The following is a 15700-nucleotide window of genomic DNA, read 5'->3' on the forward strand; positions in this document are numbered from 1 at the left end:
CACACTGTCACAATGAATTTCCAGCCTCCTCAGAGTCCTCATTATACGTGACAGTAAAATCTTCACTTTCCTTTTCAGTTCTCAACTTTCCACTTTCTGCTCATTTAAATTATGCTATATTCACAGCATTGTGAATGCCAGGCTAATCAGAAAAGAACTCCTTAGGTAAAGACGTGCACAAACCAAGAGCAAACAAAGCTCCAAATCAGTACAATTAGTTCTTATAGAGGCTCATGGTGCTGCCCTTTTCTAAGTTGACCCCTCTGACACAGAGGCTTGAATTACTCAGAGTAGAAAGAGCGGTGCTAATGAAACATCAATGATTGCACTTTGTCAGGTTTAGTGAGTGAACGAAGGCTTCATCCCGAAGCGGAGGCAATGCACAACGAGGCAATGAGTTGTCTTTTTTATATGTTAATGAGGTCTTTTTTGCTGTGAAACCCTTTTATCGCTGAAGACAACTCGCTCTTGTTTCAGTATAGTCTGCACCATTTGCAGTTTGCATCAGATTTCACACTCCTCGTCAGAGTCATAACTCTGTCAAATCACGACAGACAGACATGACACAAATATTTTTAGATTAAATGTAATTTGTGATTTTCGATTATCTCTCATGTCATGCATACCATGAATAATCCTCCACAGAATGTCAACTTGTACACCCACTGCTTCATTGCCAATAAGTTCAAGCTGACCTTATTTGACATAATTGTATTGTTATTAATTTATCAAAAAGCCAAGAAACTTGAAGCTCAAGTAGCCCATAGTTAAACAAACGTAATCGACACCATGAAGAATTAAGGTAGTTCTGAAGGTCCAACCCAGTAGAAATAGGTGTAACTAATGAAGTGGTTGGTGAGTGCATATATGGCATGCTTCACCCTTAAGGATTATAAGTATGGGGGAAAAAAAACAAGTAAGAAATCAAAGTGTTCAGTACAAGTGACATGGCAGCCTATTTTTAAGGATTTCTTTGCTGATTGCCAATGTTGTATGTTTCCCTGCATTTTATGCATTATGTCTAATCTATGCCATGTGTACCATAGCGAAATACTACTACAAACATGTATGTCAGCACACACAAGAATAAGTGGTGCTCCTGGCGTTAAATTCAAAATGAGCATCATCATCATCAAGACAGAGGTAAGTCAAAAATATAAGGATTATCTCCTAAAAGTTTCATGATTTCTGAATTACAGCCTTCCCTGATACAGTTACAAACATATACTCATTAGCCAGTTTATTATGATGTCAAATATCTAATCAACTAATCACACAGCAGCAACTCAGTGTACTTGGGCAGGTAGGCTTGGACAAGACAACCTGCTCAAGAACAGGGAAGAAAGGTCTTTTAAGTCACTTTGAACATTGCATGGTTTTTGGTAGCAGACGGGTATCTCAGAAACTGCTGATCGCTGGGGATTTCCCCACCCAATCATCTTTAAAGTCTGGAACTGTCTGAAAAAGAGAAAATATCCAGTAAAGTGGAAGCTTTCTATGCAAAAATGCCCTGGTGATGTCAGAGGTCATCCTCCTTTGAGTTGAAGGGAAGGCAACAGAAACCCAAATAAACTCTCATTACAACCAAGGTATGCAGAAGAGCATCTCTAAATGTACAACACACCCAATCTTGAAGCAGATGGGCTACGGCAACAGAAGAGCACCTTTGGGATGCGGTGGAATGAGAGATATACATCATGGATGTGCAGCCAGAAATTCTAGAGCTACATTGTAATGTTATCCTGTTAATATGGAGCGAACTGTCTGAGGAATATTTTCAGAATCTTGTTGAATCTATGCCACGACGAATGTAGTCAGTTCTCAAGGAAAAAAAATATGTAACTCTGAATAGCACGGTGTAAAGAAAAACGAGTAAGAAATCAAAGTGTTCGTTACAAGTGATAGGGCAGTCTGTTATTATGGATGTCTTTGTTGATTAGATGGACAGTGTTGTATATTTTTCTGCATTACATGCATATTAATTAATCCATGATGTGTGTACCAAAGTGAAACGCAGCCACCCACACATGTACATCAGCACACACCCACGCACACAGACAGGGAGCTATGTTCTGATCACTGCCAAGCCGAAGCATGCAACATGATAAGAACTTCCTTTTTTCACATGAACACAGATGCAATACATGTGTCGACAAGGAGGCGCACCAGATTCCAACATGGGAAAGACCCTACTGTACACAGAGTATGTGTTATGGCAGTTTCACAAACACACTCAAGACTTCAGTTACATGGTAATATTCATACATGGCTCTTTTGAACTTAGTGTGACCACAGTGAAGAAACAAGCCCGAATGACGTGAGCATGAATGACGATGGATGCAATGAGGCGTGGGTGCCATGTGGAGTTATGTGATGCGATGATGCCGTGTGAGTAAATGATCGACCAATCACTGACAACAATGCGGACATATAGAAATCAACGACAACAGAATACAGCTTTCAAAAACAGATAAGACACAACAAGAAGAAACGAGAAAGGGCAAAACAAAACCACAAGCTGCTTTCCGTGTGGGCCCCAGAGAGTCCTGCTTTGAAGTGGTTTGCTTCAGATACTGGCAACGAGGGGAGGGGGTGTTTTGCAGGGATGGAGGGGTTGACAAGTTAGCAAAGACCTTCTGCTGTGCACTTCGCTTGTACCTTTTGCTAATGGCCCCAAAGCACAAAACAATCACAAAACACAACAGCCCCAAACACCCTCTATCAAGTAAAGTTCAAGCCGGTGAACTTGATCAATTTTGCTCTTTGAATTTCCCCACCCCTCACCAGTTTTAAACCCATGAGAGTCACTCCTGTGAACCTTTAATCCCTTCCAATAGAATCACAGCATGTATTAAATAATAAAGGCTCTGAAGTGACTTTTATAACAAAAGATCCAGTACAAGATGCTGGGTTTCAGTAAGTCGGCAGGCTTTCTGAAGCCCATTTTTCTGCTTTGTCAAAACAGCAAATAAACCTTGTATAATATTCACAACTCTTCCTTCCTCTGCTTCTCAACTACACTAGAGTGTGATTGTGTTGGTCTGCAGCCTTTTGCCACTTACTGTGTCCAGCACTGCAGGGGCTATGATTTGCTATCAATGGGCGTTTGCTTATCTGCTATTTTCTGCCAAGCTCAGACAATGCGGCAAAGCAATTCTGTGACACGTGCAGTCAACAACAAACAAACCATTTTGGGGCGGATAGCTTAATTGCTATTGATGCTCCTTGGCTAGATGAATATCATAATTTTCTTTCAAAGTCTGGTGGTAGAGTGCACTTGGGGAAAATATAACCAGGAGGCACTGTCAATTTTGCTTGAAAGGGGCCAGATAATACCTTGTCAAAGCCTTTCATTATTTCTTTTGTTCCTACATGTCTAATTATATATCTTAGAGACTGCCTGTACAACATTAAGTATTGATTATTATGCGTCCTCAAAACTGCCTAGCCAAAATAGTCCTACAAAAGTACAGTCATTACAGCAGCTAATTATTAGTTGCTGTGTTTTTTCATATTTCCCAGGACAGTGGGAGTAAATTACCCCATCAAACTGACTTCAGAGCTTTCAAATTACATGGAAAACTTGATTTAAAATAAAGAGCCTATTTGTAATTTACCACCAGTACTAAGTAATTGCATGGGCTAATCTGTCAAAAAAAGATATCATCAGCATTATCATTCTGCTTTGCCTACTAAATCCAATGTAATATTTCCCCAGTTGTTCAGTTTTCGCAAGTACTTGACCATTGTCCAGAAAATGGGATGTTACTGATATAGATCATATTGCTGTGTTTCATTGTGTTTATCGCAGTAGCCTGACAAACATGGCACTAACAGTCGCTGGAAATAACAAATCGTATCCAGTGTATCTTAAATTCACTCAGGAAACAAGTTCAATCTCAACCACAACAAGATCCAAAACCCAAGCTGTTGTGACAAGGGACATTTAAAACCATTGGGAGTGATTCGCTCTCTGTGGCTCGGTGTCTATTTAAGATAGATGAGATCATGAAGGGGATGGAATGCACCTTGTCCTGGAAGAACCTGAAGCAGTTACAACCACTTCAACTTAGATACCACTGCTGGGGCACTTGTGTTGACTAGTGTAGCTACGGCAGCACTGCTATAAAAAGGATGCATGATACGTGGCTGCAATCAAAGTTGAACAAATAAATAAACTTAAATTGAAAAAAATTGAAAAAAGAAAAAATAAACATTTGTGCAGATGTTACAAGGATGCAGTCATCTTACCTGGGAACACAGGCAGTGGAGGTCTCCCCCTCAGGAGCCTCTGGGGCTGGGCAGCAGAACTGGTGTAGTACTGTTGGGTTTCTGTGTGAAAAAAGAGTGGAAACAAAACAGAGGCAATCATATATTTTGTTTAAACTTTAGTTATTGTTTAAATGTAGAACAAAACACTATATATGACAGCAACTTTTTAATCATGGCTTAGCCAGCGTGGCTAGTGGCTAAATCATTATACACCATATATGTATAACACCATGAAAGTGTAGCAGAGTAATAAGGTTAGAGGATGAGGTTGGTGTACCTAGTTGCCAGTTGGGGTGTGAGCCCCACGTCCATCCTCTGTACTGTTCATGCTCTTAATGGGGTGAACTGTGTTATTTCCTTTACAAACATAGCTTGGTTAAAATGCATTATTTTTTATATGATTATAGTAATTGAGATATATATATATATATATATATATATATATATATATATATATATATATATATATATATATATATATATATATGTTTTTGGTTTGTTGATTTATTTATTAATATAGTTTAATGTCTCTTTCTTGTAGCTGTGTTTTAAGTGCTGCAAAGTTAGTCTGACATTACTTAGTTTTTTTTTGGTAAATCTTTGTCTGCCTTCCTTTCTGACCAGCCAGTCATGAACTCATTTGACTGGTGGTTATACTATATACAATAAGGCAGATAACCTTTGACCATGGTTGGATGGTATCACGTGAGAAACCTCTATTGTCAGGTGAATTTATCAGTCTCTAAAAGCCCACAAAAATGTTGACAACAGTTTGCAAACCCTACATTAAAAACATTAATGTCTAAAAAAGTTTTTAAAAAATCTGGATGCTGTTTTAGAGAAGAAATTCAGTGAATGCATTTTAATTTTTGACTGAAATACTGGTTAAAAGATCCCGTCAGTGTCTTATGATTTGCATCAAAATCTGTTTCCTGAGATCCTGAAGCCTGCATTTCCTCACTGCCCACTGGTTTTCCACTGTGGATTTCCCATTTTAGCTCATCACCTGATTAGTTTCCCACATACACATCTGCTTCCCATCAGTCATCAGCCCTGTGTCTCATAGCTGTAGTCACCAACACCTGCATATTTCCAGCTTCCTAGCTAATCAAATAAAACCAATGCCAGTGGGGGAAACAAGATATCAGCATGCACCCTGTTTCACCTTATTCAACTCCTTGCAGTCCTTACAACCAGAAATGTCTGCTTTGTCTGTGTTTCAGAGTCACTCTCTAAGATACTGCTTTACTCAACCCAAGCTCAGTGTTGCTACAGAGTTTATTTATGGGGAGACTTTCAGGATTACCCTAGCATGAAATCACTGTGCTAGCATTGGTTAGGATCTGAAGACAGCAGTGGCATGAATTTGAGGCACTGACAGCTGACAGTGTGATTTTCAGCAGTCCACTAGCACTGAACTGCAATGCAGACTGATGTATTTGGAAAAATTTGAGCCAATATAGTTTGAATATTGGTATACGCACTCACTTTCTCAGGCTTTTACAGTATTCACAATTGCTAAATATTAATTTGTTTATGGGACATTTTTCTTCCTTTTTATTTAAAAAAAACCAAATAAATTATAAATGCAGTTCACAGGTGGCTTTGTGTGGCTATTTTGGTTATCCCAACAATCACAGATATATTAACTCTGTTGTGAACAGCTTATTTAGCCTGAAACAAGCATTTCATAACAGGCTTACAGAGTTGAAAGTTAGCATACAGTCACATCGTGTGATGTCTGATGGTGGGAAAGAACCTTCTTTACATTGTACTGAATGCATATATTCACAATGTTACAGCAAACTGGGCACATTATTAGAGTGCCACTGAATGTTTAAGTCATTGTTCTATGTTGTGAACAAAAGCCTAACTTTTTAATGCAGTATGCATTTTTCTTTTGAATTGAATTGTAGCCCTGCAAATACTTACTCAGTCATTTTATACTCCATTTATTAAAATAGGCACTTTTTCTAAAAAAAAAAAAAAATTGGTGGCGGGCTGAAAAATATATTACTTGCACTTCCTGACCTTGCTCCTTGTCATTTGTGCAAAATGGCCGTAAACCTGTTAATGTCAACTGTGCAGCAATTTGTTTTTGGAGAAGTCTAATTTGTTTAAGCAGTTAGTCGCACAGTGGCATTTTAAATTATGTTTGGCAGGCAAAGCAAAAAAGTAGTGCTCAAAAGAGGAAAGCTAGAAGAGCGCAGGATGAGTATACCGCAAGGCTGTAAATGACTTTGATGAGCAAAAGGCCCCAAAACTGGAGTTCTTATAAGCACAGATGGGCAGTAACGGGTTACTGCCCATCTGTGCGATAGTAAGGGATTACTATCGCAAAAACGGTAATTAGATTACCGTTACTTTCCCGCAGGAACGCTGCGTTACTGCGTTACTAAAACCGTGATTTTGTTGCGAGAATGTCTCATCACAGTGACGTAAGCGAGTGCAACGTTCCTGACAACAGCTGTGCGCAGATTAACAATGGATAATATATCGAGTGCGGCGAGAGTATGAGCGTGCAGCGTTTAAAGCGTGGAAGTACTGACCTTACTTTGAGTTTGATTCCACAAAAAGTGACAAAAACATTAGTGTCCCTTGTGCGTGGGAAGAAAACTTCTTTTTACAGCCAAAAAAGCCCCCCTAAACAAGCACCGAGTGCACAACGACGTAATGGGAAATTCACAGAGAAACTCGCGGATTCTTCCACTGACCGCTGCGACTCATCTGCACCAGGGCACACCTCCGCCTACCCCACTCCTGCTTTACAGGTGAAAATAGAGCAACAGGACCGCTAGTCTTTGACTTTATTTATTTTCTGCTGTGTTTTACTTGCATCTATTTGAAAGAGTGAGTGTAAACACAAAAAATATTTTATTTTATGTGCTGGAATGTGCAGAAAATAGGTTTAAATGTTAAACTAATTTCTTCAAGTCAGAGAATGTTGCATATAATTAAATTTTTACTTGATGCATAAAGTTAAAAGATTAAAACTGATAAAAACAAGTTTAAAAAAAAAGAGACTTTTCCATTTGTTTACATTTTATATGATGGATTATGCAGAAAACGTAGAATTGGGCTGAAAGATCTATCGCTTTATCACCTATGCAGGTTGTAAATTGTGTTTTTAAAAAGTAACTAAGCAATTAATTACTTTTGAAAATAAGTAATCAGTAAAATAACGGGATTACTTTTCTGGGGAAGTTATCAGTAATTAGTTACTGATTACTTTTTCAAGTAACTTGACCAACACTGCTTATAAGTGAGTAGTTTGTTTTTCTGTTTTTGTAAAGGACTGAAACACTGTTATCATTTATATGTGGAAATTATGCACTCATACTGAAATATGTGTGTGTGTGATATATCTGGAAGCTGGTCCACGGGAAAAAAAAATGACTCAATCATATATTCTGTAAATGAGTTTGGATGTTATAAGGTGATCTTTCCAGTCACTTTTCTCTTTTGTTTCAAGCTTATTGACATTACAGTTGTCTTTATGTTACTTTAGTGAGAGAATGTGAGATGCTGTGTTTGCTCTCGCACAACAATATCTGCCCCGGAGCCTAACACAGGATTGTTACACTGTATCTATAATGTGAATAAAGATGGTATTTGTTCAGTGCTCTGGGCCCTATTCCAGGAAGCAGGTTCAGCAAACTCTGAGTCTACTCATGAAGTTAGAGTTAATTAACATTCGGACTGACAACTTTGAGTTTACAGTTCAAGAACAGCTGATCAGATCAGTCAGCTCTGAGCATGTTCACCCTGAGTTAAGTGCATGAATGAGTAGGAGCTTCAAACTAGCTGCTGAGCAAGACTTTTTTTTGTCGAAGGACTTTGCTAACATCCACGATGAAATGAAGCATTACTACATAGAGCAACGCAGTTATGTCCATTATGGCAGTTCTGCCACATATTTTCCTGCAGGGCATCACAGTTAGTTCCTTTTATAGCAAAGAAAGGCAAGTGCAGAAATCTGAGAGTGGATGAGTGATAAAAGAGATCCCTGCAAGCTCCTCAGAATTCCTAGATAAAGATGAGGAAATCATATTAAGGTAGCACGGCGAGTCAGTGAGCATGGAACGAGGAAAGGGGAGGAGGGAGTGGAGGATATGGTTTAAAGGATGTGTATGCTGACAGAAATGATCAAATCAATTTAAAATAGCATGTATGAAATAAACAACCAGAGAAAAGAATATATCATCCAAAACATATTGCAGTGTTTGGATTTTTCTTTTAATCTTAGTAACATTTATTTTAGGAAATTCAACTCAAGATTAAAAACACTACTTAGGTGAAAAACTATCTAATGATGTTTCATTTTAATACACCCCCCCCCCCCCCCATATCCTTTTCCATTCTTGCCTGTTTAGAGGTAATACAGGAGAGATGTCCACAGAAGCACAGAGTTCATATTTTGAATAAATCAGCACCATGGACAGAGACAGACCAGGCAACCGCGTCTCCGGGAAAAAAACATCTATTCTCAACTCAACTGAAGTTTTTGAAAAGTAATCCCAGCTAAAAAAAAGTGCAGAAAAAATTGTTCAGCTGTTTACAGAGCAATACAATGTGTGCAACAAACGGTTGTTTTCATTTTAAATAAGTGCGCACAGAGAGCACAATGTCCCCAGAAGGGCAAAGGCTATACTTAAACTTTGATGCTTTATGATGTTTATACTACAACATGCTGAATATCTGATGTTAAATGATAATAAAAGGATTCTGATGTTGTGTGGCGTCATACTGAGAGAAAAAACTGTGTACAACACTCTTGATATGTTTTCTTTTTCAAGACGAATGCTGACCTTTGCTTCCAACAGTGACGACAAAGACCAAATGCTTAAAGAATCTAGTTAGCTGTTACCAGGGTCTACAGTCACACAGCTGTTAAAAATGATATCTTGAAAGCTGTGGACACTGGACTGCTAACAAACCTCTCTTTGTCTTCACAATGATATTAAATTGCAAAAGAAATAATAATAAATTCCTGCTGACACTTTCAGTTTTGTTTTGTTTTTTCTAGTTCATGGTGTGTTCCTTTTTTACCAACTGAGAACAATTAATTGATTATCATAATAGCAGAAATCTTTGTCTTCTACCAACAGACTTAAAGAGTCAGGCCATGCACTTCAAACCAATGCATTAGCAGGTTGGGCTGTGAAATGGTAAAATACTCTTTTCAGAACAAAGAATTCTCATAAAGTTTTAGTAGAAAGACTGATTAGATCATTTGTCTTTAAAGCTGCTGACCAAGAACTCACTGTGTAAAAGTGCTTTTATTATACTAACACAGTGAAATTTTCCACGATTAGCAGTTCATCAAAACCTCTAAGAGAAAGAAATACAATTGACAGGACAGTGAAAGTGTGGCTCCAGCAAGTCTACTGATAATGCATCAAAGCAAGACATCCCCCTCCTTTGCTGGAACAGTCAATGGCCCTACAGTCAAAGATGAAGGCAATACTGGCTTATAGTGAAGACAGAGCAAGGACTTAAAATTTTAATGTCAAAAAGCTTTGAGGCCATTTTGCTTTTCTTTCTTCCTCAGTTTGCAGTTCTCTTTCAAAGTGGAAGCTACTTCACATTGTCCACATTCCTGACTTCCAGTCTCCATCGTCCATCTCTTACTCCAATACCCCCCACACCCACATCTACCCCCATTCCACTCCTTTCCTTCTGTCCTTTTAACACTTGGTTTCCATCACTCTCGATGACTCTCCATCCCCCTGTTCTGGGCACGTTGAGCTAAAGAAGAATTTGCACAATTACTCTTGCTGTCAGAGGGTGTCACTGGTAAAAAGAGCAACCGGCCTTCCGTATGCCTTGTCGCATCCCTTGACCCAGGACACAGGGAAGGACAGAGAGATGAGAATCAAGACATAAAGGTGAGAAAGCAAGGCCAACATTTACAACAGCAACAATCCCTCAATCCCTTATTACAGCATACTAGTCTTTTGATCACTGACTGGAATCACAAGGAGACTCGTACGCCCTCTTCCAAACGTCCTTCAAGAGCATGACTACAGGCTCAACTTAGGAGTACTTCAGTCTGTTCCCTGTGAAGTGCCTTTGTGAAGTGCAATAGTTGCACACATTAAACAGAAAAAAAAAATTAATAATCATTTTTAGACTTTCCCAAAACAGCTCAGCCATGAAAGCACAGATTGTTGTGCTACTTGTACTCCATAAAGTCAAGAAAAAAGAAGTGGAGACAGGGCCTCAAAAAAGCAAGGCTGGGGTGGAGTGGCAGTAGGGTTGTGGGACGCAACAATAGCAGGCAGTACAGGGAGGGTATGACAGCAAATTAATTCCCATTGTTAATGGCTCCTCTAATTGTGTTCGCCTTAACGAGCATGACACCGCTGTGGCCGATTTTAATAGGTCCAGAACACAGGCGGTCTCAGAGGGGACACAGATTAGTAAGAGTGCTGGAACAGCGGAGCCACTTGTTCACATAGATAAAGGTTTTATATTCTGAAGGTCCATTAAAAAAATTATGTGCACTTTGATAGTCAAAATTCAGACGGGTTGCATTAATGTTTAATTAACCTAATAAAATCTGTTTATCACTTTTGTACTATGACATTTTCAAAAAGAGCAAATCTTTTTTATTAAGAGTCGCACAAACAATTCCTGGCATGTCTTCACTTCTTGCATTTATGACCAAATTGCATTAATTTTCTAACTAATGCTTATGCGCATTGTTGGCAAGAGTAAGATTAAAACAGTGTATGTATATGCTTGAAATGAAGTTGGAACCAGCTGCTTGCCTTAACACAATGTTGTGAATGGGTGGAGGGGGGGAGTTATCTGCCTCTGTCCAAAAGAAGCAGCAACCTCTGGGGCTGAAAATTTAAGCTAGAGCCAAAATGTGCATTTTTACTAATGACCACTAGAGGCTGACCTGACTTTCCAGCAGAAATGACCATTTTTACAACCTTGCAAAGAGCAGCATGGTAGTGTGGGGGCTTCGGTTTCCTCCCACAGTCCAAAAAAACATGTTTTTTGGGTTAACTGTTTATTTTAAATTGGCCATGGGTGTGGATGTGAGACTGAATGGTATCTCTTTGTGCTAGCCTTGCAGCAAAATGTTGACCTGACCAGGGTGCCTACCTTGTCTCTTGCCTGATGACAGCTGGGACAGGCTCCTCTGTGACCCTGAACTGGATAAGTGGAGGTAAATAGATGGATGAACGGCAAACCCAAAAAAACACAAGATATTTTGGTGTTTTTAAAAGGCTAGTTTGACTAATGGTGACCCCATGAAGCGCTGAGTGACACCATAAAACATTTCACCTTAACACTTTCATAACAGCTGTCTTAAATAAACGAATTGGTAGTTGAATACAATACAATATTGTTACAATGTTTCTAAATCATTAACAAATATGGGTATTTGTCATTAGTGCACAAATATCATTATCTTATGAATTATTTCATTGTGGATCAGTGAGCCCCTTCTTAGTCAGTTTCCATAGTTTCAACTACCATGATTCAGTCAAGCTGCTAGCTTGGTTTCTTTTACCATTAGCCTTTGACACATACAGCACAGTGAGGACAACATCACTCCAGATTTATCATAATTCAATGCAGAAAAAGACGTTTTGGTTCCTGAACCTAGTTGAACACTTAAGGAAAGCCAAAGATTTTTTTTAAGTGAATGAGTTAAACAGGAACGCAGTAAGTCTTATTATTTAAGCCATGACCATCTCAAATGCCAATGTGATCGTTCTATCATAAACATCATTTACTACTTTATTGTAGTCATTGCTGTAATGTTTATGTTTATCCACACAATGTTCTCCAAACCCATGTTTAACCATCAGGTTTATCTTGTATAGTGTGATGAGTTTAAGACCAGAATTGCAGACATTAAAGAAAAAACCAACAACTCACCACTAGTTTTGCATCATTCGTTGACTTATAGGATTATTTTGTTTAAGTCCAAAAGCTGTTAATTCTTTACTTTGTGTCCTGATCAGTTCATGTACAGATGCAGGTAATAAACTCTAGAAAAACAACAGCCACAGCATGTGTGAGGCCGATCAGTTATCTCTGATGTGTGCACAGACACAGTCACATCTGTATCCACGCAGAGGCAGACTGTTTCGATACTCTTAGGACACTTGATTTCACCTAATTTGGGGCGGAAACACTGCACACGAAGGTAAGGTGGGATGGAAAGAGGACGAACTCTTTTTATCTTTTAAAGCACATTTCCTTTCATTCATTTATCTATCTCTGCCTGCTTTGATCTCTGGCTCCTCACAGTTTTCTCTCCATTACTTTTACCATCTCTCTGCTCAGTTTTACTATCGCCTCCATCTTTCCAAAACAGCTTGCAAGCTTTTTATAACCGTTCTGGTTTATGAGGGGACTTCTAAAAGGGACGACTGCGCAAGAGAGATAGCACATATCTGACCCTGCGTACAAGTTAATGTGGCACCATATATCCTGAATCTATTCATGGTGGAAACAAGTTGCACTGATATGACAACACTAGTAGCTATAATTTCCTAATTAATCTCTATCTGTCTATGGGTGATGGCAATCCACTCACTCCCATGTTTAGGCTTAAGTGAAAATTTCCTCTACAAGACATCAACAGGACTTCTTCTCCATGCGTTTGAATTAGAACATTTACAAGACTGCAAATCCTTGCCTTTAGTTTTGTACACACACACACTCACACACACCACCGGCAAGTAGCGGACTGTTTGATCAATGCGGGCACTGAAGATTAAACTGAACTCGCATGACCTGCTTTCTGATCTTCCACACCAATGACTCAGTTCCCCCCCCCCCCCCCCCCCCCTCATGGCCTGAGCTCACTAATACCACCTATAAAAAATCTATAAGCTTTTATAAGCTCTTCCGCACACTGGCTCTGTGTGAGGGAGAGCGCAATTTGCGCACAGCAGTATCATTGTATTTTGTTTTAACTTGTGGTGTCTAATGTGTTTGTCGATGCGCTCCTCCCAGTGTTGAATCCAGCTTTACTGTGTCAATAGCTCTCTGGCTGAAAGCTCAAGGCGGAAAAAAACCTGCATGTGCTGAAATGATACACTTCACAGCGAAGTGGTGGTGGTCTGTGTGTATGGGGAGGGAGGTAGATCAAAGCATGTGATATCTGATAGATTAGGTTTCGCACAGCATGTCCTGGCAGTCTGGAAATAACATATTAGTCTGCCTCTGAAGACCAAACATGGTAAATACAAAAAGAATTAACCTTGGGGGGAGATATTAAGGCTAGCTGAGGACTTTTAGTTAGCTTTAAAGGGGATTAATTTCTGTTTTTTGACATTATTTCACACTGTGACATAAATGGATTTAAAATTCAAGGTAAAATTTATATGAAGCAACAAAAAAAATCTATATAAAGCACATTCATGATGCGTTCCATTGAAAAAAGGCTTTAAAGCCAAGCAGCTCTGTCAGTGCTTCACACAGAATGGAAAAAAAGAGAAAACACTGGTACTCTGCATCGCCATAGCGATCCTCTCAGCCCTTGAGATTAATTTAGGTCGGCTAATATATTACATGCATTTCGCAAGTCAACTCATCCTGTGGCAGTATTATTGGAAGCACTTTGATCATGTTAAATAAAAAATATAGACCCAAAATGTTTTTGCAATACTTCACCTCCATTTGGCAAATTGGCAGCCGCTCTAAGTGCTAGTTTATCACCGTGTTTTACAGGCTACAAGTGTGTAAGGCTTTCTGTGACGAATAAATTCAACACACATACCCAGTGCTTGCATCTGGGGGTGTGTTGGGGCATTAAAATTAAACGTGATAGTGCAGTGGATTATTAGCAGGAAACTATCCTTAAACTAAATCAGGCATCTATTATGAGTAACGCAGTGATCTCAGTCTTCCTCTCTCTCTCACACACACACACACCTTAAAGCCTGCTATATTAATTCCTCTACACATACAGACAGTGAATTAAAAAAAATCCCTGAAAGGTTTACGTCAGCATGGACTTATGGGCTCTCCCAAGCGGCTTAGCTTTAAACGGAAAGAGCTGGAGATGGACGAGAAAGGCAAGTCCAATTTTTCCAAGATGAAGCTAACAAAGGAGGTGGAAAAACATTCCATCCACATATTCAGGCCCTCAAACAAGAAAAAAAAACCTCCAGGATTTTAGCTTTATATATACACTCTCTCTGTGTGATCATAGCCTATGTGATTTCCAGCATTTGACAGTAAACCAGTTCACTCTAAAGCTTTGCGTTTATGCCAAAACAAACCTCCAGTTGGTGGGAACCAAGCTTCCGAATGTGATGAGTAATAATTTTTTCTGAACATTGAGCCCGTTTGAAAGCTTCATTTGAATATAAACCAGGTTTTTCATACTGTGTTGTCTGTTTGGGCATATTTTAGCAGCGACATGAGTTATGTACAAGTAAAAAAGACATGTACAAAATATCAACAGCAAATGTCAAGTTTTGATATCACACCCCCTGAAATCAAAGCACTTTCCAGGCTCTCGACATTTTATGCTCTATTTTAACTTCACTCCCAGCTGTTGGTCCCTCTTCAATAAAACCTAAAAACCTTCTGATGAATAGAGGCACACCCAGTAGAGCATGAGAGAGCTCTGCCCCTTTCGATGAACAGGAGTGAACCACTTTCCAGAGTGCACGCTTGTCAAAGAGAGCTCCATCTCAGCGAAGATTGACTCTGAGCTGGATTTATGTCATCTGGAGATGTTTTATGTCAGAAATGTTGTTCTTTAGCCAAATTTCATGCCACACTAAGACAGTCCTATGCGGGTTTTAATGCCAGATAACACTCAGGCTTGTAACCGCAAACCAGAAACTAGTTCATCTTAGAGCAAAATGGACCTGAATCAGCTGCTTCTTAGGCTTTAAAGCAAACGTTGAAGTTCTAAAAGTAGCATGTGCAAAAATGAAGACAAATTAATGGGGTGAACAAATGTGCACCTGCAAGTGTGAATAATGTAGTCTGACAATTGTAAAGTCTCTGAGTGCCACGTGTATCTTTATTATTTCACTGTGGACTTATCGCTGCCTCAAATGCCCGCAAGTGCCTCAATTTGGACATCTCTTACATCTCATCTTGACAAAGCTTAATCTTCCTACAGAATGCAGTAAGAGTTATATCTCATTAACTACTAAGTCTTGAGCTACCCATCATTTCTTCATATTTTGCTTCTAAGGAGCCCTTTTTTTAAGTGGTCTTGAGCAATAGTTCTCCAGGCTTCTTGAAGGACATTTCAAAGCTCTTCTTGGGTTTTTGGCAGCTTTTGATCCATTCTCTGTCAAGATGATCCCACGCTGCTTCAATAATATTGAGGTCCAGGCTCTGAGGAGGCTAACCCATGACTCATACTGTAGTATTCTATTGTGTGCTTTTCAACCCACGTATGTTTTAACAGTACTGACCTTGTGTTTGAGAT

The 15700-nt window shown here is 39.2% G+C and overlaps 1 protein-coding gene across 1 annotated transcript in view; it reads right to left on the reverse strand.

Annotated features, from left to right (window-relative positions):
* iqsec3a (IQ motif and Sec7 domain ArfGEF 3a) overlaps positions 1 to 15700 on the reverse strand; it is a 123315-nt gene that overhangs the window by 94810 nt on the left and 12805 nt on the right. Inside the window, exon 2 of the mRNA XM_085252707.1 lies at positions 4252 to 4332. Within this exon, the coding sequence (XP_085108833.1) occupies positions 4252 to 4332 (81 nt within the window). The remainder of the gene's footprint in view (positions 1 to 4251; positions 4333 to 15700) is intronic.

The sequence above is a fragment of the Mchenga conophoros genome, linkage group LG17 (assembly GCF_057382185.1).
Source record: "Mchenga conophoros isolate Kocher_MC1m ecotype Shallow Benthic linkage group LG17, M_conophoros_male_GT1.1, whole genome shotgun sequence".
Taxonomy (NCBI): domain Eukaryota; kingdom Metazoa; phylum Chordata; class Actinopteri; order Cichliformes; family Cichlidae; genus Mchenga; species Mchenga conophoros.